We start from the raw sequence: 24,888 nt of genomic DNA on the forward strand, positions 1-24,888 counted from the left end.
TGGCAAACTCTAGTCACCAGAAAAACACTGCCCAGAATAATGAAATTTAAACTGTTTAGACTTCGCAGAATTGGGTACATTGATTTAATGGAGCTGGCATGTTCCGCTTCAGGGACCGGGCAGGCCTAGGGGCTTTGGTGAAATGAAAGCAACGGCTCTCCAAGAAAGCTTTAGGGGAGAAAAGAAGCTTACAGACCCCAGAGCCCGAGACACAAAGAACCTCCCCTCCCTTCCCGCTCCTCGGCCCAGAGGATTAGCTCTCATCTCACTCCTGTCTCACCAGCATCTGGCATGTACAGCCACGGCAGGCAGGGAGCTACCACTTCCTGGCCTGGCAGGTCACAGCCGCTGGGGGCAGCTCACCAAGGAGAAGACAGGGGACACACACGCCAAATCAGGACACCAAAATCATGCTTCCAAAAATCACAGTGATGACAGAAGTGACAGGGACTTTGCCTGGCTGAGCACTGCTGGTGTTCGCAGGGAGAGCGCAGAGCAGGGGGGCCTCCCCACCGGCAGGCGCAGGGCAGGAACTAATGAGGTGCACGTGTGAGCACCCGCAGGTTTTGGGTTTTCATCTCAGTGCCCCACCTCCGCACTGGTGCCATGAGGCCGGGCCTCTAACCGAAAGGCTGTTCACAAACTCTACTCTTGCGAGCAAAGTTCAGAATCTCGGGATGTGCCAGAGGCCCCCGGGTCCACCTTAAGCCCTACATCCCCTCCAAAGAAGCCCCCCACTTTCATCTGTAAGGGAACCCGGTGAAAGTTTCTGCACGCTGGGTGAATGAGGGAACCAAGAGGCTCGGGGTTAGGAAGATGCGTTAGAGGGGAAAGACTTGGGTCATGAGAGGTGGAATCTGGAATACAAAGCTCTTGGGTATCCAAGGAAGTGGGCAGAGACCAGGAAAAGCCCGGGAAGGAGGGGGAGAGAGAGGGGGGCTGACTTCTCAGGGACGCAGCTAAGAGGCACTGTCCCAAACATCCTGGCACAACCAAAGGGCAAATGAAACTCACCTAAATAAAGGCCAATCACAATTGCCTGCATAAGCACAGTCCCCAACTTACACCAGGGTGGCCTTCACAAGTCCACTATGGCTTGGCTGTCTGGAGCTCTGAACGCATTTTCCATAGGAATGAAGTGATACCTATGGTTAGGATATCAGGCCAGCTTGTCACCATCATGGCCTATGAGTTCTTGGCAACGTGGCCCATGCTTTATTCTTCCTTGATTTCCAAGTGCACCACAGAGAACCTGACAAAGGACAACTCACATCCGTGCAGGGTGAGTGAAGGACTCCTGCACAGGTCAGGCACGATTGCATATTGAACTTCCTTTTCTCAAAGGATGAACATGGTGACATCTTCAATTTCTAAAGGTACTTGGAGAATTGCACAGAACTCCCCTCTTTAGGTCCTTGACCTAATTTACGTACTCTAATACCCTCAGGACAGTAGGTATTCCCAGGTAACCCTGCAGAATGGAAAGGGAGCTGAAAGGGGGGCTCTGTGTATTTCAGGCAGGCCCCTAGGCAGGGAGTTTCATCCAGCCAAGCACAAATGGGATGAGTAGGAAGCCCAGATGAAGGAGGTGGTCCTCCACTGAGAGCCACCTTGAGGCCTTGGCAACCTTCTGGACATGGAGCTTTCCCTTAGTAAAGAGGTCAAAGATATTCAGGAACTGGACTTTTTATATTATAGCCTCAGAACTTAAATATGTCACTCCTCCCATTGTTCCTGCCGCCTCCCTCACTTCAGATCTGGTCTCTGACTTGGCAGAAGAAGAGAACCACATCCTTAGCCCTCTGTGCCCCTCGATTTCTGCTTACTTCATCTCTATGCTCCGCCATCCAAGTGCAGTTTTCATATGCTAACATTCTCCAAGGCTGCTCTTGGTTTATTTATGGTATTTTGCCAACTGGTAGAACTTCTGGTGATTTGTGCTGCAGGGGTCGTCGTCCCTTTGTAAAGCTGCCGGACGAGAGTATGGAGCAAGTGCTGGGTGACATCAGGGCGATGAGGCTGAGGGGGGACTCCTCCACAACACAGCCTCGAAGGCTCGAGAATAAAGAACAGTCAAATAACTACAAACAATGACTTTTCAATGAATGGTCCTTTCTGCGGGCAGTGTTTTCAAAAGTAATTATACTCTGTGAGGTCCAAAGACTCAAATAACAAATTCTTCTGACAAAGGGTAATTTGCCCGATAAGTAAAAACCTCCTGACAGTCCTGCTAAGGAGAGGGGCAGGTAATCCTCTGCCAAAAAGCCTTCCCACTTCTAGGAATTTATTCTAGCAAAATGAAAACTTATGTTCCATAAAATCTCTACACAAATGTGTAGAGCAGGAAAGGGGGTGTGGCGTAGCAGCAAAGAGATCAGCCTCCAGATCAAACGTCTACAGCCGCTTTATATGTAAGCACTGAAAACTGGAAACAACACAAATGCCCTTCAACAAGTGAATGGGTAAACAGAATGGTACAGCCATTCAATGGAATACCACTCCTCATTAAAAAGGAATGAACCAGGGATGCACCCTTAGGTGGGTCTCGGGGGCATTACGCAGAGTGAAAGAAGCAAGTCTCTAAAGGTTACACACCAAGTGGTCTCTTTATATGGGTGGCATTCTGGGAAAAAGCAAAGCCATAGGGAGAGAGAACAGATTCGTGGTGGCCAGCGATGGGGGTGAGGGGATGACTAACTACAAAGGGGAAGCCCTAGAGAATTCTTCTGGTCGCTGGAATTGTTCTGTATCCTGGGGTAGTTACAAGAATCTAGGCATGTAGTGGTACATAATCTACAAAAATATCGAATCACAATATTGTACTCCTGAAGCTATTATAATAAGTCAATTATACTTCAATTTTTTAAAAGCCTAAACATACGTTAAAACTCAAAGGATTGAACACCAAAAAACAAAAGTGAATTTTACTGTATATAGATTTATTTTTTATTAACTTTTTTTTTTGGCTGTACTGCGTGGCATGTGGGACCTTAGTTCCCTGACCAGGGATCAAACCCATACCTGCTGCATGGAGTCTTAACCACTGGACCACCAGGCAAGTCCCTAGATTTCTTTTTTAAAAGTTCACAAATTCTTTGACACTCTTCCCAGGAAACAATGGTGTCTAATTCCCCTGCCCTTGCATGTGGGCCAGGCTTGGCGACTCCCTTCTAAGGAGTACGATACAAGGAGAGCGATGGTTTAAAAAAGCGATACGACATCCCCCGGCCCTAGCCCTCACTCTTTGGAGCCCTGAGCAGCCACATAAGAGGTCTAGCTACCCGGAAGCCACCACGCTAGAGAGTCCTGATGTGAGACCACAGAGACATAGAGAGAGATGCCCAAGGAGCTCCCAGTTATTTGCAACTTCCCAGCCCGGACACCAGGCTTGTGACTGAAGAGCTCCTGAGTCCATCATCTGGCTGCAAACTCAAGAGAGACTCTGAGCCAGAACTGCTCAGAGCTGCTCCCAAATTCCTGGCCCAAGGAACTGTGAGTGATAATAAGAATGTTTTAAGCAACTATGCTTGAGAGTGACTTGTTCACAGCAATGGATAACTAATATAGGCACATTTTTTGAGCAACTGCCATGCGACAGACACTTTCTCATATATTATCTTGTCTATTTTTCATTCATTTCATCATTTACCAAGCACTTTCTATATGCTAAGGGCTATCTATGGAATGGGGAGAGAAGTGCTGGAATCAGACTGTGAGGGCTGAGAGATGGGGTCAAAGCCAGGGGGTGATTCTTGGTTTGGGCAGCTGGCTGGATGGTGAAGTTCCACACTGAGGCAGGATGGGTCTGTGGGAAGATAACACGATGCCTTCCATCTAGACACAGTGCACCCTCAACATCTGCGGGACCCCCGAGAGGAGCTGTCCAGGGGGCAGCTGGGTAGTTGGCCTCAGGACCAGAGAGAGCGCTGGGCCCCTGATGCCAACCAGGGGGTCGTCAGAAAGCCCTGGAAGCCGCCCAGGAAAGGAGCTCCACTACAAAGAGAAGGCCTGGTCCTGGAACAGAGCCAACATGCAAAGAGCAGGAGGGAGCAGAAAGTTAGAGGAACAGAGGGAAGGTGGATCTCTCACCATCAAACTTAGAACAGCGAGCATTCCTCGGAGGAGATGACCAGAAACGGCAAGTGTTGCTAAGAGATTAAATAAGACAAAGACTGGAAGGTGTCCACGCCGTGAATGACAAGTGCCTCAGTGAGAGCAGTATCGCTGCGCTGGGAGGGAGGGTGCTGGATAGAGCAGGAGGGAAAGTGAGGCAGACGGTAGGGCTCAGACAAGGTCTAAGACTCAGGTTGCACAGAGGGGTGAACGTGGAAGAAAGATAGATGCAGGGAGGAGGGGATTTCTGGATAAAGGAGGCATTAGCCTATCTGAAGGCTAAACGAGGGATCCCAGAGGGAAGCAGTGGTTGAGGGTCCGGCGGAAAGGGGCCTGGCCGGTCCAGGAGAGGGGACACAGCTCCCGTTAGGAAGGAGAGCGGGCACATGGGGGCAGATGGACAGGCGGGTGGGGACAGGAGCTGCGTTTGAAGGTTCTGCTTTGTCTCTGCAGTGGCAGGCAAGGCAGGGAGAGGGAGGCCAGGGAAACAGGAGCACGGCCTGCCGGTGCCCACCGGGCAGCGGGACTGGAGGCCACGAAAGCCAAGTGATGCCAACATGCAAGAGTAGGATCCTTTTTTTTTTTTTGCGGTACGTGGGCCTCTCACTGCTGTGGCCTCTCCCGTTGAGGAGCACAGGCTCCGGACGCGCAGGCTCAGCAGCCATGGCTCACGGACCCAGTCGCTCTGCGGCATGTGGGATCTTCCCGGACTGGTGCACGAACCCGTGTCCCCTGCATCAGCAGGCAGACTCTCAACCACTGCGCCACCAGGGAAGCCCAAGAGTAGGATCCTTTTTTTGGTTTTGTCCATGACAGCCCCATAAGGGAGATGCTGTGTTCAAAGATTTGAGGAGAGGGCGTGCGGAGCGTGCGGGCTGGGCCGGAACTGGGGCCCACCCCCTTTCACCCACCCTTGGTTTCACTCATTTTGGTTCCTGTGTTGGCCCTAACAGAGTCTGACACTGAGCAGACACCCCATGAAAGAGAGGAAGGAGGGAGAAAGGGTCACATCTTAAACCCTCATGGGCTAACACCTCAGCCCACCAGGAATCAGCAGCAAGTGGGGCCCTGGACTTCGGGACAGCCTGTGCCCTGGGCCCAGGCCAGGCCCCTCCCAGGCGGCTTGTTTCTGATGCTTTTCCTCCTCCCACGCATCGGTCATAGATGGCTTTGCAGTTACTGCCTGTCCATCCCTCTCCTCTCTTCTTTGCCCTGGTTTTCCTTCCCTCAATTTTTCTCTGTAATCATTTTCTTCCCAAATTTGTTATTTATCTCCTTTTCCCTTCCTTCTCCTTTGTTTCCACTACATGGAATGGAAGTAACTTCTGAAACAGTTTTGTGCTCACTGTTTGTACCAGCCCAGCCCCGTGGCCCACAGCTGTAGGTCACCACCTTCCGGCCAGCCACTCTCACTCGCCCAGAGCCGTCGTACCTGATCCCAACGCCCATCCCATCTGCTTCTCACCTGCATGGAACACCCTTCCCCTTTCCTTTCAACCACTCACACCCCACCCACTCTCTCCAGGAGGCTTTCTGGACTGTGCAGTCCACGTGGATTTCTTCCACTTCTGACATTTCTATAGCCCAGGCTGCTTACATCACACTTAGACGTGAGTCATATGCTGCCTTCAGAGGTTACTTCACTTTTTGTTATGTTTCTGACTTATTTCCCCAACCAATCATGACAATAAAAGGGTTAATTATCATGTCCTGGGATCAGTGGCATTGGTAGAAAAAAGGTTCCCATTTAGCCAAGCCTGCTCCCTTGTAAAAAATAATCACCAGGTGGTTACATGTGACGTCTATGAACTCAGCTGAAATCTCCCCCTGATTGTGCTCGTCTATCAATACAAACTTCCCTGGGTGCCAGCATATGTTCCTCACACTTACCTCTGACAGACTGAGGCAGGGAGTCCTTGTGGGAGACTGTTGGGCCTGAGGTCAGAAGATGTGTACCTGAGTTCTAGCCCCGCCACCTTTGTGCGTCAGTCCTGAAAGCAACATAATTTTCGTTTTCTGAACTTGGAGACAGGGCCTAAATGCCCCATCTCCCTCTCCTGCAGGGTTGTGTGAGGATCAGCCAGGCGAACCTATGTCCCAGTGCCTTGTGAACTGCACAGACACGCCGGGGCTCTGTTCCTGGCGTATTCGGTGATGAATCACCGTCCACAAAAATGCACCCAGTTCTGGGAACAAAAAACCGCTCATATCCTTGACTATTGTTCTGGACAGGATGCCCAACAGCTCTCTTTTCCCTGCCCCCAGACAGACACATGGAACTGTTGAACTTGAATGCAGGACCCCAGGAAGACTGGACAGCCTCTTCCACCTCCGGGCACTGGTCATTCAGACACTAGCCACTCGGGACCTACCAAGTCCTACAGAAGCCAGAGGGCTGGTGATGTACGGAAGCTGTGACCAGGAGCCAGCCCGAGCACTCCTGTGGCCTGCAGCTAGGATCTGATACAGCAAAGGGGTAACAGATACCCCTTAGGTGAGTGCCATCACCTGAAATAAAATCTCCCCAGAGGCTCCAAGGTTGGCAAAGGGCTGAATCTCCCCAGTGGAGAGAAGGGCAGTTGGACTCCACGGGTAGCACTCCAGTCTCCCAGATCCACCCCCTGCTCAGAATTTCCCACTGCTCACAGCTGCTGTGGCCACCTGTGCCCCCCGCACAAGCTCAAACTCTCTTCACCACATAACTGCCACGCTCAGCCTGGGCAGGAACGGTAAAGGAGGCCTGCAGAAGGCTCAGGTACAGCCAGGAAAGTGGGAGGAGGCAGCGCTTCCCCATCTTGCACTGCAGCCCTCAAGCCTGGCCCCATGGAGCAGACCTCATGGCCCCCACCCAGGAGGGCCCCAGGCTCGTGCCCGCCCCTCCAAACGCAACAGGAAATGACCCTGACGGATGGCGGGCCTTCTTCTGCCAACCTGAGGACTCCTGTCCGAGGACCTAGCCTGAGCCTAGTGCGGAAGAGGCCAGAATACAAGGATTTGAGACTCTGAAAAGCTGGTTATGCCCCACTCACCCGCCGTTTGTGAGGGAAATTATAACATGCAAATCATGTTTATGGATTAGGAATCTGACAAAGGTTTGAGGATATCTTCTATTCTTTTTTTTTTAACATCTTTATTGGAGTATAATTGCTTTACCATGCTGTGTTAGTTTCTGCTGTATAACAAAGTGGATCAGCTATACATATACATATATCCCCATATCTCCTCCCTCTTGCATCTCCCTCCCTCCCACCCTCCCTACCCCACAAAGCACCGAGCTGATCTCCCTGTGCTATGCGACTGCTTCCCACTAGCTATCGATTTTACCTTTGGTAGTGTTGCGATCATCATGTATATAAATATATACTGCACTTTTTTCACTTAACCTTCTTTCAGATAGTCAAAAACTATTCATTAGGGCTTACTGTGTATCAGGCACTGTTCTAGGAACTCTGAACTGAACGGTGAGTTGAAATGCACTTCCTGCTACTGAGGGTTTACAGCTGGTGGGAAGATGGTGACATGGGATGAAATAAGAACCAGAGTGTCACAAGTGGGAGGGGGCTAGGAGCACAGCCTGCACAGACCAAGGGGGAGGGCTGGCAAAGCCCAGCAGAGGTGAGCCTCAGACATGGTCTCACCCCAGGCTGGAGGATGGAGGGGCAGTCCAGGGAGAGGTAAGACATTAAACTACCATCCAGGGCAGCCTCTTAGTGAAACTGCAAGCATTTTAGCACAGCCAGGGCTCGGGAGGGGCGGGGTGGGGGGAAGGACAGTCGGGGCAATGTGGGAGTGGCAGACGAGAGGCCAGGTCCCAGAGATCCCTGGGTGTCCTTACGATGAGTTGTGATTCTACCCTGTCACTAATGGGGAAGCACCAGAGTAAAGGAGGAGGAGGCAGGGAAAGTAGGTTGGGGGATGGATCACTTATATCTGGAGCCGGGAGTCCAAATGAGAGCCCGGATGACTCGGCAATGGAAGGGTGGGGACTGGATGGGTGCACAGGAACCAAGGCTGACAAGACGTTCTCATGGTGTTTCCAACGAATGAGATGCAGAAGGGGCGTGGTGAGCAGGTCTGGGAGAAAGAAGTTACTGGTCCCATCTTTAACATTTCTTACCTACATGTCCGCATGTACAATTTCATGACTCATGCAGGGTGTTATGAATTGAATGTGTCTCCCCAAAATTCATATGTTGAGGCCCTACCCCTCAATATGATGGTATTAGGAGGTGGGGCCTTTGAGCGGTCACTAGGTTTAAATGATGTCATGAGGGTAGGACCTCCATGACAGGATTAGTGCCCTGATAAGAAATATAAGAGACACCAGAGCTTCCTCTCTGCCATGTGAGGTCACAGCAAGGAGGTGGCCATCTGCAAGCCAGAAAGAAGGGCTTCACCAAGAACCAAATCTGCCAGCACCTCACCCTTGGACATCCCAGCCTCCAGAACTGTGAGAAATAAACGTCTGTCGTTGAAGCCCCCCCAGTCTATGGTATTTTGTTACGGCAGCCTGAGCTGACTAAGGTATGAGTTATTTTAATAGCTACCCAATATTCTAACCATAATAAAACATAATGACTTAATATCTCCCTTGTTGTTGGACATTTTTTAGCTTTTCATTATAAAACAATCCTCAAATATCTTTATACATATAGTACTTTCATCATTTTTATATATCTCTTCAAATAATTCTGGTAAGTAGGGTCACTGGGTCAAAAACAATCATTTTTATGACTTGTGTATATTGCCAAGTCTCTAGAAAGAGGCAGGGTCATCGACTACACTACCCACAGGATATGAGTGCCTCTGTTTTCTCAAAGCATTAACAACTAACGAGATGTATCTTTGTCTTACTAATATCATATTGTTATACTGAACATTGAATACGTGCATTCATGAAATATAATCGATCTAACTTTAAAGTACAGTCATGATTTTGTCCCTCAAAATAGGGAGAGGCAATGGCATACATACACATAATTTATTCAAGGTTTTAACATCTTCTCTGAGTACCACCGGGTTATCTTCCCAGAATTCAAATGTCACTCTCTGCTATGACACCAGCTGCACCTGCAAGAAGGAGGTAGGACTGGAGCTGGGCTTCCCATCCTGGCCCAGGTCTTCAACAGTCCTATATCGACTTAGGGACCATCCTCCCAACCATCGCCAATGCTTAAAATGGGGGAAACTGCTCCCATCTAAGATGAATTCTTTACCCTTCTACTCAGAAACGAAACATCTAATAATTCATCTTAAGGAAGCAATCAAAGCATAAAGATTATTTTTTCTGCAAGTATATATATAAAACAGCATTATCTGCATTTTTTTTACTGGCAACTGACTAAACATCCAATGGTTCATTCATTCATATATTCATTTAATGAAGATTTATTAAGGCCCAACCACAGATAGGAAGGGTGGGAGGGAGGGAGACGCAAGAGGGAAGAGATATGGCGATATATGTATATGTATAGCTGATTCACTTAGTTATAAAGCAGAAACTAACACACCATTGTAAAGCAATTATACTCCAATAAAGATGTTAAAAAAAAAAAAAAGGACCAAGCACAGGAGAAATAAACATTGAAGAAGACAGAGCCCTTTCCCTCACAGAGCACGGGAGCAATGCTTACATCTGGGCCATAGTACATGCACAGGCTGGATCACCATGTTGTCATTAAAGATGATACACTCCAAGAATATTTAATGACTTGGGAAAGTATTCAGATATTTATATTTTTATCAAACATTTAAAACATTATAAATGTTTGAAAACATTATATATTTTAATTCTGGTAAGACGCAAAAGTGTTAAGAGTGGTTCCCTCTGGGTAATAAGGCAATGATTTCTATTTCTTCAGTGTGCTTTTCTGTAGTCTCAAAATTTATACACATGCTCATTCTGTGATGGGAACAGATGCTTTGTCTGTTTTATAAGGGTAGACTCCTTGCTTCCTGGCCTTTCTCTCATTGAACCTAGTTTTGTTAGCCATGATCTCTCCCCAGCAATGTCTCCCTGATTCCACACGAACAGTTTAAGTTCACAGTAAAATGGAACTGCAAGTGTGAAGATGCCTTAGGGTACCAGACCATATACATATCAAGATACATACACTGATTTGAGTAATAAAAGCAATCCAGATGACTCAGCTTTAACACGAAAAGAAAGCAGCTTTTTACTTCTGCCACCACAGGGAAAAGTATACAAACTTCCTGCAACTCCCTCCAGGCACTATCTGCAGGTCCCAGGTCCCAGGTCACTCTACTTACCAAACCCTGAGGTCATGGTTCTTCTGCCTTATCCATCCTATTTCCATCCTCTTGGGCTCAGTCAGCCAGTTGATGGTCCAGACCCACTTCCATCCCCATCTGTGGGGATATGAGGATTCACCTTTCCAGGTGAAAATCAGGGACAAATAAAGAATAAAGTCTAGCAAATAAAGTTCAAAAATGGATAAACGCCATACTTGAAAGGAGGGGACCAACTGCTCTCTATCATACACGAAGAAGCAGCTAGAATGTGTTTGACCAGAGGCTTTACAGAAGGGACTTCTGCATGGAGACAGCTGGGGTAAGGAGACCGCTCTTTTTTCCCTCCAACTCTAAAGTGTGTGATAATTCACTCGTTCAACACCTATTTACTGTATACGCATGATGTACCAAGCACTGTTCCAGGCTCTAGGGCTACACCAGTAAACCAAGCAACCAACCCTCATGGAGCAGCAGGCCAGCCACTCAAGGGCTTCGGAGTAACCCTGAATGGCAGGGGGCCTGAGTGAGGTTTTAGAGCAGAGGAGTGACATGCTCTCTCTTTCCTCTTTAGCCAATCACACAGGCCTGATTCCTGAGCTGTTCCCTCACATTAAAACCCACTGAATGGGGGCTTCCCTGGTGGCGCAGCGGTTGAGAGTCCGCCTGCCGATGCAGGTTCGTGCTCCGGTCCGGGAAGATCCCACATGCCGTGGAGCGGCTGGGCCCGTGAGCCATGGCCACTGAGCCTGGGCGTCCAGAGCCGGCGCTCCGCAAAAGGAGAGGCCACAGCGGTGCGTGGCCCGTGTACCGCAAAAAAAAAAAAAAAAAAAAAACCACTGAATGGACCCTATCTCTAACCTTTTACTTTTTTCCTATTAATGGCCATGTTCCAAGGCAAGGAGGGAACCTTCACCCTGCCCCATCAAGACTTGCTGTAAACTACAGTGAGACAGTGAGAGGGGTGTTAGACCAAGAACACACTGCTAGATAGGGGAGCAGGGAGGCCAGAAACACCCCCTCGAGGCTGTGGATGCAACGGAAGTCGGGGAGGCAGTGGAGACTGTGCTCCGAGTGACTCAATACCCAGTCTTCAGTCGGCTGCTTCCCCGGGGGTCCAGCACCTGGACCCCCCAGCTGCCTGCAGCCTCCATGATGAAATCAGAGGACCAGACGGAAGTGCCCTCACAATGGTCATAAGGGTTAAAAGCTAGGTTCCCAGGCTGTAGCACAATTAATAGTAAATTTTGTTTTCATTTAATAAAACTACAGATATGGGGGCGGGGGGGAAGCACTGCTTAAACCAGCTGTCTCCACCCCAGTACCACCGCTCACTCATGCTTTTCATGAATTGTGAGGGTTGTTACCATCAACTCTGGATTAATCAATTATAACCAGGGGAGGGTTGGAGAAGGTGACCTCAAATCACAGATAAAACAAAACTCCCCCTAAAGTGGTATAAAGTGTCATTGGTATAAACTTCTTTAGTCAAAATTGTGGCCAGTTTTAGGCAACCGGGTGAATGGCTGCAATGCTGTGTGTGACCCTAGTTGAGCCAGAAGGACCTCCTTCTCATGTCCTCTCTGAGGACCCACTGCTCTGTCTCCAGCCTGCTCTAAACACGTCAGCATCTGACCACTCAGGAGTGTTTGCTCATCAGCATTTTCTATGAACCCCAAGCCACTCTTGGGATCTGATAAACCAGTCAGAAGATGCATCAGTTAGTTACCTTCTATTCTGAGAACTTCACAATAATCTTTGGCTTGTCCTGTGCACTCTGGTTAAGACCCTGGCATTTCATTCCCTGCTGTAATACCAGCGTATGAAGAGTCCAAGTAGCCTAATCAATAACAAAAAAGTCTTCTTCTGGGTTTTCCTCTTTCCAAGAATGCTAAAAATATTTGATGAGGTGACCCACAAACTAATTTTTCTGTGTCATTCTTGCCAAACCTAGGAGTATTAGTCTGTATTGAATTGCAAGTTCTTTAACATTTTCCCTTTTCTCAACATCTTCAACAATTTTGAGATTTCTTTTTTTCTAACATTAAGTTCTAAAGATTTTCCCTTGGAGTCCAACTTTTTAATTTCTAGGCTCCAAATCTAAGTGGGGAAGAGAAGGTATGTTTCCAAGTTGTATATAGATACAGTGCAGATTCTGTTTGTCACTACGTGGGTCTAAAAATAGACAAACTTCTGGGTGTATAGATAATTTTGCTGATGTGCGGTAACTTTATTTTTTGAATGAGCTAAAATCAAAAGTTGCCCGTGATGCTGAGTGCCAAGGTATACAATCAACTTACATTTTCATATGCATTACAACATCACTGCATTCACTGCATTCTGAGATCCTCTCTCGAGGCATACTGAAGATGGAGGCCAAGCTGACTCACTAGGAATGGGGCACGACCCCAGGGTGGCCAAGCAGGCATGTCGCAGCCTCCAAGAGCCACTGGGAAACTGAGCACTTTTATATTGATATCGTTAATTATAGCCTTAGCAACTTCTCAGTTTAGTGATAAAAATTTAGATGCATGTGCTCCATGTATAATATCTCTACCCTAACACTTTTCACTAAACTAACAGTTTATGTAACTGATGACTGCTGAGTTCATCATTGGAATTGACTGAGCCGAGAAAGATACTCTGAACATGAAAAGACTGATGTCCTACGTTTGTTTTTCAAAAATCCTAAGAAGAACACGACTGTCAGGGTGGGAAGGAAGGTATCAGTGGAGGCACTACAAAAAATGTACTGATTGGCCATCTCAGCCACAGCAAACACACTAAGGACACACGGTGACACTTAATGAAAGGACGCTGATCCCAAAGGGAACATCAGAACTCATAACCTAATTTTTTAGCTCTTTTATTTAAAAAAAAAAAAAAGTTCAACATATGCAAAAGTACAGAAAATAGTATAATGACTCCCCCACAGACCTATAATCCAGCTTTAACTCAAATTCTATCTTGTTCCCTCTATACACTCACCCACCTATTTACTTGCCCCTCATCCAAGATAATTTTGAAGCAAATTCTAGACATTATATAACTTCATCTGTAAATATTTCAGTATTTATCTCTGAAAGATACAGTCTTTTCCTTAAACATAACACAGTAGTATTATCACACTTTAATAATTTTAATGTTAAATATCTTTATTAATTTTGTTTTAATTTTTTATTTTTTTATTAATTTAACTTCAACAATGTTTAATATCAAAAAGTCACTATTCAGCTTTCCCCAATGGTCTCAAATATTTATTTACAATTTTTTTTTTTGGCCGCACAGCTTATGGGGATCCCCGACCAGGGATTGAACCCACCCCCTTGGCAGTGAAAGTGCGGAGTCCTAACCACTTGACCACCAGGGAATTCCCTACAATGTGTTTGTTTGAATCAATGTCCAGTTAGAGCCACACATTGCAATTGGTTGATATATCTCTTAAATCTCTTTTAATCTAAGGTTTCCTTCCATCTCCATCTTTTTTTCCTTTACAATGTATTTGTTGGTAAAACTATAATTTCCCACAATCTGTATTTTGCTGATCACATCCCTGTGGTGAGGCTTAACATCCACTATAACTTAATTTCCCCCATTCTTTCTTACTTAGTTCAGAACAAGGCACAGAAACACATCCCAATAAAATAGCTAAAACAACAAAACAAAACAAAAAGCAGTCTGCTTGTCTCTGGAAAAGACCAGATGCTGACAAACCCAAGACTGAAAATGCCCCACAGACACGGAACCAGCTACATGGATTAGAAAGCCAGGTTTAAATCGGGGACATTCCTGAGCTGGCCACAGTAAACAGGGCCATCACCTGCAGGTGACACAGTGTGGAGGTTGCAGGAGCGGTGACTGTTTTCTGCCTGAGGACAGAAAGGTTTCCAAGGTTCAAAAGTTTCATCTTCAGAGAGAAATAAACCATGGAGGGGAAAGGAGGCTGGGGGAGGGGTGCTCCTCAGTTGGCCTTAGCATGTTAATCAGTTTTAAATCTGCCACCACTAAAAACTAACATTTCAGAGTCCAGAGGAGGGCAAAGGCAGTCCTGTTGTTTTCCAGAGGGAAGCAGGTTGGACTCTGAGGACAAGAGGCACAGACTCCCAGAGCTTCTACACTGGAAGGACAACCAGAGCACAACCATTTAAGTCACAAACTGTGACAGGCAGCAGCGTGAAAAGGCAATGCAGTCAGCCCCTTCCCCCCACCCCTCCCCCTGCACAGAAAGCATGTGCTCTGCTGGTTTTCTAATAACGGGACACAGTTGGCTACAAACCCTGGAGGAAAAAAAGACTTGACCTTAAATCCCAGCTCCTCCACTTAAAAGCAGTGTGACCTTAGATAACCTGCCTAACCTCCCTGTGCCTCAGTTTCCCCATCTGTTAACTGGAGATACCATTGTCCGTCTGCTAGAACTCTTGTGAGGGTCAGTGAAGTTATTCGCCGAGGCCCACAGTACAGTGCCCAGCACAAGCTCATTATATGTTAGCCCTTTGCCCCCAAAGATTTCTACCAGGCCACCCCAACCCAAACCCTTGCAGGGAGCCAGGACAGCACCTGCTGGATGTCTAGCTGCGTTACCGATGCGGTCTGTGGCCATGCATGAAGAAAGCCAACTGACCCATAAAGGGTTCAATCCCATGATCCTGATCTCAATAGCACGGCTCCAACCAACTGAGCTAATTACGGTACAGTCGGATTCGACTCAGCTTGCCCGGAGACACTCTTAGCTGTTCATACAACATTCTTAAACAGTTTTGTCCTAAGATGCTATGTGACACAACACACTTGCCAACTTTACTAATGACCTCATCTTTAAAAAATCTTAATGTAATGTAGCAAACAGATGTGTCCCTTAAGAGGATTAAGGTGGAAATTCATTAGAGCAATAATACCAGTGGATTTGTGTTCTAAAACTAACACCCATCAATCAACTTAGTGCACACTCCACCTTAGCACTGCTCAGCTTCCAGGAGAACCCTGGAGAACTGGACAGCCCAGGTCTTTACCCTCGAGGAAGTTATCTGTGAACAGGGGAGACAGAGAGAACCCTCCTAGCCCTGTACTGAGTCTGACCTAAATGACCTCTAATCCATGCTGCTCAGACTGCAGTGTGTACAGGAATCACCAAGGCATCTCGGGGAAATGCACATTCTTCTTCAGCAGGTCTGGGGAGGCCTGAGAGTGCATTTCTAAGAGCCCAGGTGATGCCCAGCCCACACTGAGAGGACCAAGGTTCTAATCCTCACAGCAACTGGCTATCTGACAGGTGGGATAGCTGAGGCAGCAAGGGAACCACAAAGACAAAGGTAGTGAGAAAGGAACGAACAGGGCACAGTCAAGGCTAATCCAATGAGAGCATGGAACTCTGAAACGTGGGCAGGCTGCCTGGAAGGAAAAAACTCAAGACACAAAAGTAGTAGAGTCATTAAGGACTCAGACCTGGTGCCAAATGCCAGCTCTGGAATGTCCCACTCGCATGGCCCACCGACTTTTTTATGCTTGGGGCTCTTCTGCTGTGAGATGCAACAGTACCAGCGCCCGACCCACGGGGTGGCCGCGGGCTTGGCAAGATGATGCGTGTCTGGGACGGTGCTTGGCTCGGGCACGTGGCCAGGACCTGGGAACTGTTATTACTCTACTCTCTGGTCCGCAGCAGCCACGGAAACATTCCCTGAATTAAATTACTAGGTCATAATTGCTGTTTTGACACGCAAGCTAGTTACCAGTTTTTTGGTACCACCACAATTCCAGTTGTGCCTATCAAAAAGAAGCAAGAATCCTTAGAGCCTTCACTTTTGGTGTCAAACAATCCAAAGACATCTAAGCTTTGAAAGGTCTAGGATTCTATTAATTCTACTGCACAGTTTTTTCTAAATTATAAGTCCTGTAATTACAATTATTTTTCTTCTTAAGACACTGAACCAGAAATAAACACCTGTTTATGCAGCATTTGAAAACAAAAGGCCTCACATAGTCCAGATAAAACATATAACCACCAAAATAAACATCTCCCTCAGTGAGAATACGGTACCTGTTCTGACCTTTCTGTTATCAGACTAATCATTTATTTAATTATTCTCTTAGAACTACTATAAAAGGCTAGGGTGGTTTTTTATTTTTCCGTCTAGCAGCTTGGGGAAAAAAATGATAAAGCATTATAAGCACATGTTGTTTTCGTCCAAGACAATGGTTTAAATGAACAACTAACTTCAAATGGAGTCAGCAAACATGAGATAAATGTATACATATTTCATTAGGTTAGGAAAAGATGCATAGACTCAAGTTTGGGCTGGAAAGGACCTAAGAGGTTAACCAGTTCAAAGGTTCCCAGCACAGGAGAATCTCTAGGGGAGCTTTACAGATTAAGACCCTCTGCAGGGGCCTTTTAGGGGGCTTGTTACACAGGTGTGTTCACTTAGTGACGATTCATCCAGCCGCTCACTTAGGCCCTGCACGCTTTGCTGTGTGTGCCGTCTCCTTCAAGCAGAAGTCTACACCCCCAGGCAGGACGGCTGAGGATGCTGAAGTGTCTGCATGTTTCACAATCACGCTTCTCCCCTCTCACCACCCAGAACGCCCCATGCCCCAGGAACTCCTCCTCTTGCCAGGCTGGGCTCCACGGGACATGGAAACCTTACCCATGGCAGGGGCTTGCCCATTCCCTCACTGTTAGCTAATTCACAGCAGGGTTCGTAACTATTTGTTCCCACCTCTGACTGTGAACCCTACCAGGCTGGAATTCTGTCTCAAGGCTCTTACTCATGCTTGTAACACCTGCCCCAGGCCAAAAAGTACCTGGCCTAGGAAGCTGATTCAGGAAACTCCCCAAGTTAATGGAATGGAAGCCCGAGGAGATGCGGCTTCTGCCCACAGCCAAACAGCTGGTCCAGGGAGCAGAACAGCAGTGGAGTCTCAAGCCGCACAGACAAGGTTTGAATCTCAGCTCCGCACTCGTAACAGAGAAACTAGGTTATTTAATTGCTCTCTGCCTCAGTTTCCTCATCTGTAAAATAGGTATAGTAAAAGTCTGCACTTCACAGACGTCTGTAATATTAAATGAGATCCTGCACTGACATCCCTAATAGAGTACAAACCTACATACCAAGTGCTCAAAACTCATTGGCTCTTTCTATCGCAGATGCATCATCCAATCCAGCAGATTCCCTGCTGGAAATTAACTAGCATTTTACAATATAAATGTGCACCTAGGCACATAAACGCCCTGAATTCTCCTTTACAGAACGCTGCTAACAGAACTAGCCAATTGGTCGGCTCTAGATGTGAAAAACAATGCCAAACATCTGACTATACTGCAAGGGTCTGCAGGCAAAAGACTCAGACTGAGCATGGCTGGGCCCCCCGCAGGACAAGGAGTCAAGGGTCTCTGTGGGACGTATTTGGGTTCCATTTATTCTACAAGGGCCATCTCAGAAAGTCCTGTGAGCCAGGGCAACTGCTGTGCTGTGGCTTCTAGGGGGTCGGGGGCAGTGGAGGGGGTGGTGTAATGCTGGAGCATCAGGATCTCCTACGAGACCAGGAACACTGGATCAAGGCTATGGGGCTATTCCATGGAAACATAAAAATGTACTTCAGGTTCCAGCTTGAAAGGTCAGCCGGTGTACATAGGGCTTGAAATCCAAGGAAAGTACTTCAAGGTCACGGGACCACAATTATGAGTCTTCTGTGGTTTCAACAAAAGATCACTGTAATCAGAGACCATAATGAATGAAATAACCATGATGCTGAGGAAGCCCTTCGAAAACTCTTAACTGAACCCACTGGTTGAGAAGAACCAAATAACTGACAAAAGTGATTCTGATAAGCTGAGTCCACAATAAAAACATCATTCTCCCAATCCAACCTTTTATGGCCAGAGAGGTTCCCAGGAGCAGTGACTGTATCCATCCTGCACCAGCACAGAGAAAAGGAGATAGAACTGCCCCATTCCTCATTCCTGAAGACAGGTTACTCATTAAGAAGTGGTGTTTGGGGGTGGGGGGTGGGAGAAGCAGTGATATAATAGACACCACTGCCAATGTTCACCAGTACCCACACCAACCTCCCTATTTCCAAGGCAGGTGAACAGCATACAGAAGTCTAAAAAAAATTTTAAATCGATTTTGTTCTTTTTGGCATCAAGGGTTATCTCTTCCAAATATTTATCAGTGTTGATCCTCAAGGAATAAATCATCTACAAGCTCTGATATGAACCCTAAGCCAACAAAAAAAATGTACGGGGGAAGTAATTCTTCAAGGTGCAGTCACTAAGTGGGAGGAAGGGCTCTCCTGGGTAACTAAATGCTTGGCTTTCAACGCCCAGCTCTTCGCAGCACACACTTTGCAAGATGCCTGCCCTGAAAAGGGTTAAAAAAAAAACTATCGGGTGGACTGAGAAGCCATTCTTCCCAGGGGACACTCATTTGGGGCTCTGTGCGCGCGCCGCCCCTCCGCGCCCCCGCCCCTCCTCCCACAGCCACTGCTCCTCCAAGGTCCCCCAGGCCACCTGCTTCTTCTAAGGAAAAGGGGCTGCTCCGAGCACTATCGTAGCGCGCGGGCGGCGCCCTCCGCGGTGCCCCGCAGGGGAGGAAGGAGAGGTGTCCCCGGGAAGCGTGCTTTGTCGCGAGGGTCGCGCGGCCGCCCGCAGCGGCCCCAGAGGCCTGAGAGGTTTCGTCCCGCGCGTCGCTCGGGTCTCCTCTGCGAAGGACCAGAGCCCCCCGGGGCCCGGGTTCTTTCCGCGCGCCGCTCGGCGCCCGCCCGGGTGCGGGGACCGACTGCCGGCGTCCGAGCCCCACCCCGCCCACCCGGCCGAGCGAACGGCGCGGCGTGGGGAACCTTCTCCATCCCGCCTCCGACCGGCGCCGCACCTGTTCTGCCCAGTCCGCCGCCCCCCCGCCCCCGCTCCGGGCCGGAACGCGGGGCTGTCCTCCTCGCTGGCCTAGGAGAACCCGAGCCAGCCGGCGGGCGCCCGGACCCCTCTGCCTAACGGAGAGGGGGGAGGTCTGCCCTTGGGCGCTTGTCTCTCGGCTGCGCCCAGCCCAGCTTGCCCGTGGCGACCCTACCCCGGCGCGCCCCGCAGCAGGGACTGCGTCCCGGGGGCCCAGCCCTCCAGCGCCGGGCCGTACCTTGTGTGGCGCCCGCAGCAGCCGGTGGACCCCGGCCAGCTGGGTACCGAGCGCGAGGTCCTCGCGGAACGTGAACAGCGGCGGCCGGCTGGGCTCGGGGAAGTTGGTGCTGTTGAAAGGGTCCGTATCGTCCAAGAACTGCACCCGGCAAGCCAGCGTGGCCATGATGCATCCCTGCCCCGCGGGGGCGCGGGCCCCGGGATCTGCGGGGCCGCGGACCGGGACGCCGGGGTCACCGCGAGCTGTGGAGGCCGCGGCCGCAGCTCGCTGGCTCGCGGGCTCACAGGCTCCGGCCGCAGGGGGCGGGGCGGGGGCGGGGCGGGGGCGGGGCCGGCGGGCCCCCTCCTTCCTCTCGCTCTCCGGCTCCTCCCCTCCGGCGTCCCCCTTGTGCCCGCCCGGCTGCCGCCGAGACCCACGCGACCCGCCGCGTGGAACAGGAAAGGGAGGATGGCTCGTGCAGTATCCGCTGCCCTGCGCCAAGTCCGCTGGCGGCGGCGGCGGGGCGGAGAACCCCCGACCCCCGGCGGGCAGACCCCAGCAGCGCGGACACCGCCTGGGCCACCGGCTGCACGTGCGCCCCGAGACCGAGGGAGCCCCGGCCGAGCTGCACCCCTCGGGGCTCGGGGAACCGGGGTATGGGGGCGGGGCGGGGGCATAGCCGTCCCCTGGCTGCTTATACATCTGGGAGAGGGCTTAACTCTTTCCAGATGAAGGCGGCGGCGGCCGGGCTCCCGCTGCCTGGACTCGGAAAACCCCAGCTGGGCTCCAGGAGCCGAGGAAGCCGGCCCCCGGCAAGCAAGCGGGGTGGTGGCAGGCACCTGGAGCCCTGGCGAGGGTTCCGGGGGAGGTTTCCCTTGGGGAGAAGGAAACTACAAAGGAGGAGGGTGAACCGGCGAACCCTGGTAGCTGTTCTTAAGAGACAAGCCCGGGGGCGCCAGGCGGGAGGCCTGGGGAGCTGCGAGGCTCCGCTTCGACACCCCAGCGCCAGGCCTGACGCCCTGGTTGACCCTCGGCATGACTGCGGCCTCTTAGCCAGTTAGGTCTTCGAAAGCCCTAAACGGAGCTAGTGGGGCCGCGGGGGGCGCTTCCGGCGAGGTCACCGAATTGCACGGAGCCGGCAGAGAGCTAGGGACCCGCTGGCAACCGAGGGACTTGCCGGGAAGGTTTGCAGCCTGCCCGCCTTGGCCTGCCTGAGCCTCGAGACTCCTGGCTGCTCAAGGGTGACCCCCTTCGTTTCCAATAAGAACTCCCGGTTTTCTCCATTACCAGGCTGTGGCCAAGGTCGCGGTTCTCCCTGTATCTTAAGTAGGTCTTATGGAATATACCCAATCGCTCTCACATCCGCGTCTTCACAAGGCGGCTCAAGAACATGTCTCTCTCCTTTTCTTCTGGCTTCAAGGCAAGAAACACTCATCCCATACTTAGCCTCTTCACCCGCACCTTTAACCTTCTCTCTCTATGGAACCTCCCAGTCACTCGTGAGGCTTACGCCTGTTCTTAAAATAACAATGATCCATGACACCTGCTCATTCCAGCAGAACTTCTAGTTCTCCTTGCATTTGCTAATCAACTCTCTGCATGAGTCCTTTAGACGGGCCAGTACACCAACTTCACCATCAGCTCTTGGCCAGAACACTAAACCTGAAAATCCCATTCCTTTGACCCCCACTTCCTACCCTCCCATTTTCACCACCACATTCGCCCCTCCTCAGTGAGGGAGCCCTCCAGTCTTTCTGGCCGCCCTATTTCTCATCTCTGTCCCAACATGAATGCCACCCCATCAGCTCAGAGGCCTCCTTACTGTACCACTTTCCCGGCCTCACCTGTCAGTCCCTAGGTTGCTCCCTCCCCATCCGCCAAGTGCCTGCTGGCAATAGTCACTCTCAATGACCTATACACCCCAGGTTCCTCAGCACTGCTCAGTGTGGCCTCCCACTCCTCTCAGGCTGCCACACACTTCTGCCACTTTCCTCTACCTACAGATTATTCAGTAAAGAAAATCATGTCTCCAGTGTGAAGTCCTCCCCTTCCAGCACTCCCTCCTCTCCATCTTCCATCTCCAGCCTACACCTCCTCCATCTCAGAAGATGACCAAAGCCCTGATTTTCCTCTTGCTCAAGGCTCTACCTCCATCTGGACACTGAGTCCCTCTCTTCCCAGTTGCTCTGTCACTGATCTAGCCTCCTTCTTCCTTCCTTCCTGGGCTCCTTCCCCTGAGAATCAGGACTGGCTTCCTGGCATGAAACTTGGGCAGTCACATAGATCCCCGCACTTAGAAGAGCCCCACACTGGTTTCACACTCTGCTGTTGCTGTTTTAAAATTCTTAATGATTTAGGGCTTCCCTGGTGGCGCAGTGGTTGAGAGTCCACCTGCCGATGCAGGGGACACAGGTTCGTGCCCTGGTCCGGGAGGATCCCACATGCCGCGGAGCGGCTGGGCCCGTGAGCCATGGCCGCTGAGCCTGTGCATCTGGAGCCTGTGCTCCGCAGCGGGAGAGGCCACAACAGTGAGAGGCCCGCGTACCGCAAAAAAAAAAAAATTCTTAATGATTTAACAAGAGGACCCGAATTTTCATTGTGCAGTGGGATCCACAAGTCATGTAGCTGGTCCTGATGAGAATAAATACTCAAGTGTTTTCCATCTTAAAAGCTACATCTTTATGAAGCTTGCCTCTCAGTAGCTTATCTCTTCTTCACTTCCTGACCAGCTTCTGAACGAAAGAGCTATATTCATTTCTCAGCATCCTCACCACCTCTTTGCTGGTGAGGATGACCATCTCACCACCTGGCGGGCAGCCCTCCCTGCTGTTCTGAGATCATCAATGCCATCCTAATTGCCTTGTCTGGGGAACACCTCAGCTCTGCTACCCACCTTCTCGGCAGCATCTGTCACTCTGGACCACTCCTTTCCCAAACTCTCTTCCTCTCAGCTTCATTAGTTCTACCCACTCTGGGTTACCTTCTCCCTCTTTGGCAGCTTCTCAGTCCCTCTGGGCTCTGTTCTCCTCTTAAGAATAGAGCATCACAGCTACCGTTACTGTTAATACATCTCTCTGCTCCCACTAAACTGAAAGCTCCTCTAGGGCAGGGACCATGTGGTATTCAACCCTAAACCACCACCACCCCCCGCCCAGTGCCTGGCAGAGTGCCTAGCACAGAAAAGGACACAATAAATGTCTGATGAATGAGTGAACATCAGAGTCAGCTTGCGTCCTGGATCTTGCTGTTGGTCACTATGACCTGTCACTGAATCAGCTTTTGAAATATTTCTCAACTCTCCCCCTGTCTAGCCCTCACTTCCTACGCTAGGCTTCTAATGAGCCTCTCTTCCCCAGTCTTGCAACCTGCATTTGATCTTCTACTGGTTTCCCCAGAACCAGTGATCATTCTTAAATGTGCATTAGATGTGTCATATCTTAGGGTAAAATCCTTACATGCCAAACCCCTTCGCATCACCCACAAGACCATCTAAGATCTGCCCCACTCTTAGGCTCCAGGCTCACCTCTGGTCAGTCCCCACTTCACATCCTGGCCACGTTGAACTTGTTACCCCTTCCTAGACATGCTGAGATTTTTCATGGTGAGCTTCTCAACCTGAAATGCTTTTATTGATACCTATCTAGTTGGCCAGCTGAATCCATTTATCCTCCAATGCACATTTCTAAGATCAGCTCTTCTAGAGAGCCATCTCCAGCTTCACCGCAGACAAGAACGGTCTCTCTTTCCTCTGTGGTCTCAGATTACTTTCTACATGTCTCTATGGTAGTTCTTTTCATGTTGCACTGAAAATACTTGCTTACCCATATGCCTACTCTACCAAACCATAAGACTTTTAGGATTGGAATTTGTCTTACTCAATTTTAGTTTTAAAACTTCAAATAGCGACTGGCACCTAAAACGAAACCTTTTAAAAATTTAATCATATAGGTCATCCTCAATTCTTTTGAGGATTTCTGCCCTGACAACTCCCTTGAAACTGCTCCTAGCAATAAATTTTTCCTCTGATTAACAGCCAATTTTTTTCTCAATGTATTTTTTGAAATCATTCTGTTTTAGTAATGTAATGCTTTCTCTTAGTTTAAAAGGTTAAGAGTAACAAAAAGTTATAACAAAAACTATCAGCCCCTGTTTCACAGTCGCCACCCACATCCCACCCCACTTCCCAGAGGCACTCACTTCTAAATAATAAGGACACTGCTCTACTTTGATCAAGGAATTTTAGAGAATACACTGACTTTCTTACCTGCTAAAATTACAGACCACTTCCCCATGATTATGTTACTATTGTTCACTTTTATGTCAAGTAGTGCACATGATTACATGGCCTTTCTAGTACAACTTTTTGGTTTTTTCTGAAGTTAATATTTGCCTCAATTTTTTTTTCAGTTGCTTATTTTTTTCTTGAGCAGCTGGTTAGATTTCATATCCTGCAACAGCTCTGAAAACTCCTCTTTTAATAATGTCAAATAATTTCTCAATGCTATATTTTCCCCCTCAGACATCCCTCCCAGAAGCATTCCTCTGGCAGTCCTCCAACCTCCTGCTCTGATTTGGAATGTGGCTCTCTCAGCCCTATCCTACTTGAAATTTCCTTGTCATCTCTCTTGTGTGGGAACCCCTGGTTCCCAGGTCACATGTCATATTGTTTTTTGGTTTACTCTCTCAATTTTTGTCAATACATAGCCCAGTAGCTTCCTGAGAAAACATACGTTTTTGAGAAATTTTATGTCTGAAAGTATTTTTATTCTCTATCCTCACTCTTGCCTTGGTGTGGTTGTTTTGTTAGCAAAGATGGCCACATCCCTTCCCATCCCTTTTCCCCCCACCATTTTGCAATATGACTTTGCCACTTTGCCCATCAAAAGGCGGGGTCTATTTCCCCACGGCTTGAATGGGGATGGCTGTGTGACTTACCTTGATGGAATATGTTGGAGGTGGAATCGTGTGGCTTTTGAAACTAGACCTCAAGAATCCTTACAGCATCTGCTCTCACCCTCTCGGCATATGGACTTGAAACTACCATGTGAAGAAGCCAGGTTCTAGGAAAAGTGGTAAGAAAATTACTACTGAAGACTGGGAATATGGTTACCTGTGTTATGTAGCGAGAAAACAATTGCCCACAGTAATTTGGAAGATAGAAAATGTATCTCATGAACTTGTAGACTTTACTAAGTAGATCTCTCTTCCTCCATCCAGTAAGTTAGACCTGGCTTTTTCCCATTGGCAGTCTTAGGGTAGCATGCTAAGAGTTCAACAGCAAAACCTGCAGGGTCTCTTGAACCTTGAGCTCAGAGTTTATGCTGTGTCACATTTGCCACTGTTTTTTTAACCAAAGTAAGTCAAGGCCAGCCTAGATTCAAAGAGCAGGGAAAGAGAATCCACTCCCTGATGGGAGGAGAAG

General features: G+C 49.0%; 1 protein-coding gene across 1 annotated transcript in view; it reads right to left on the reverse strand.

Moving 5' to 3' along the window:
- Window positions 1–24,888, reverse strand: part of FHOD3 (formin homology 2 domain containing 3) — a 505,940-nt gene that overhangs the window by 469,630 nt on the left and 11,422 nt on the right. The window contains exon 3 of the mRNA XM_049697949.1: window positions 19,488–24,526. Coding sequence (XP_049553906.1) covers window positions 19,488–20,168 — 681 coding nt within the window. The 5' untranslated portion in view covers window positions 20,169–24,526. The remainder of the gene's footprint in view (window positions 1–19,487; window positions 24,527–24,888) is intronic.

This window comes from Orcinus orca, chromosome 15, assembly GCF_937001465.1.
Source record: "Orcinus orca chromosome 15, mOrcOrc1.1, whole genome shotgun sequence".
Lineage (NCBI taxonomy): Eukaryota > Metazoa > Chordata > Mammalia > Artiodactyla > Delphinidae > Orcinus > Orcinus orca.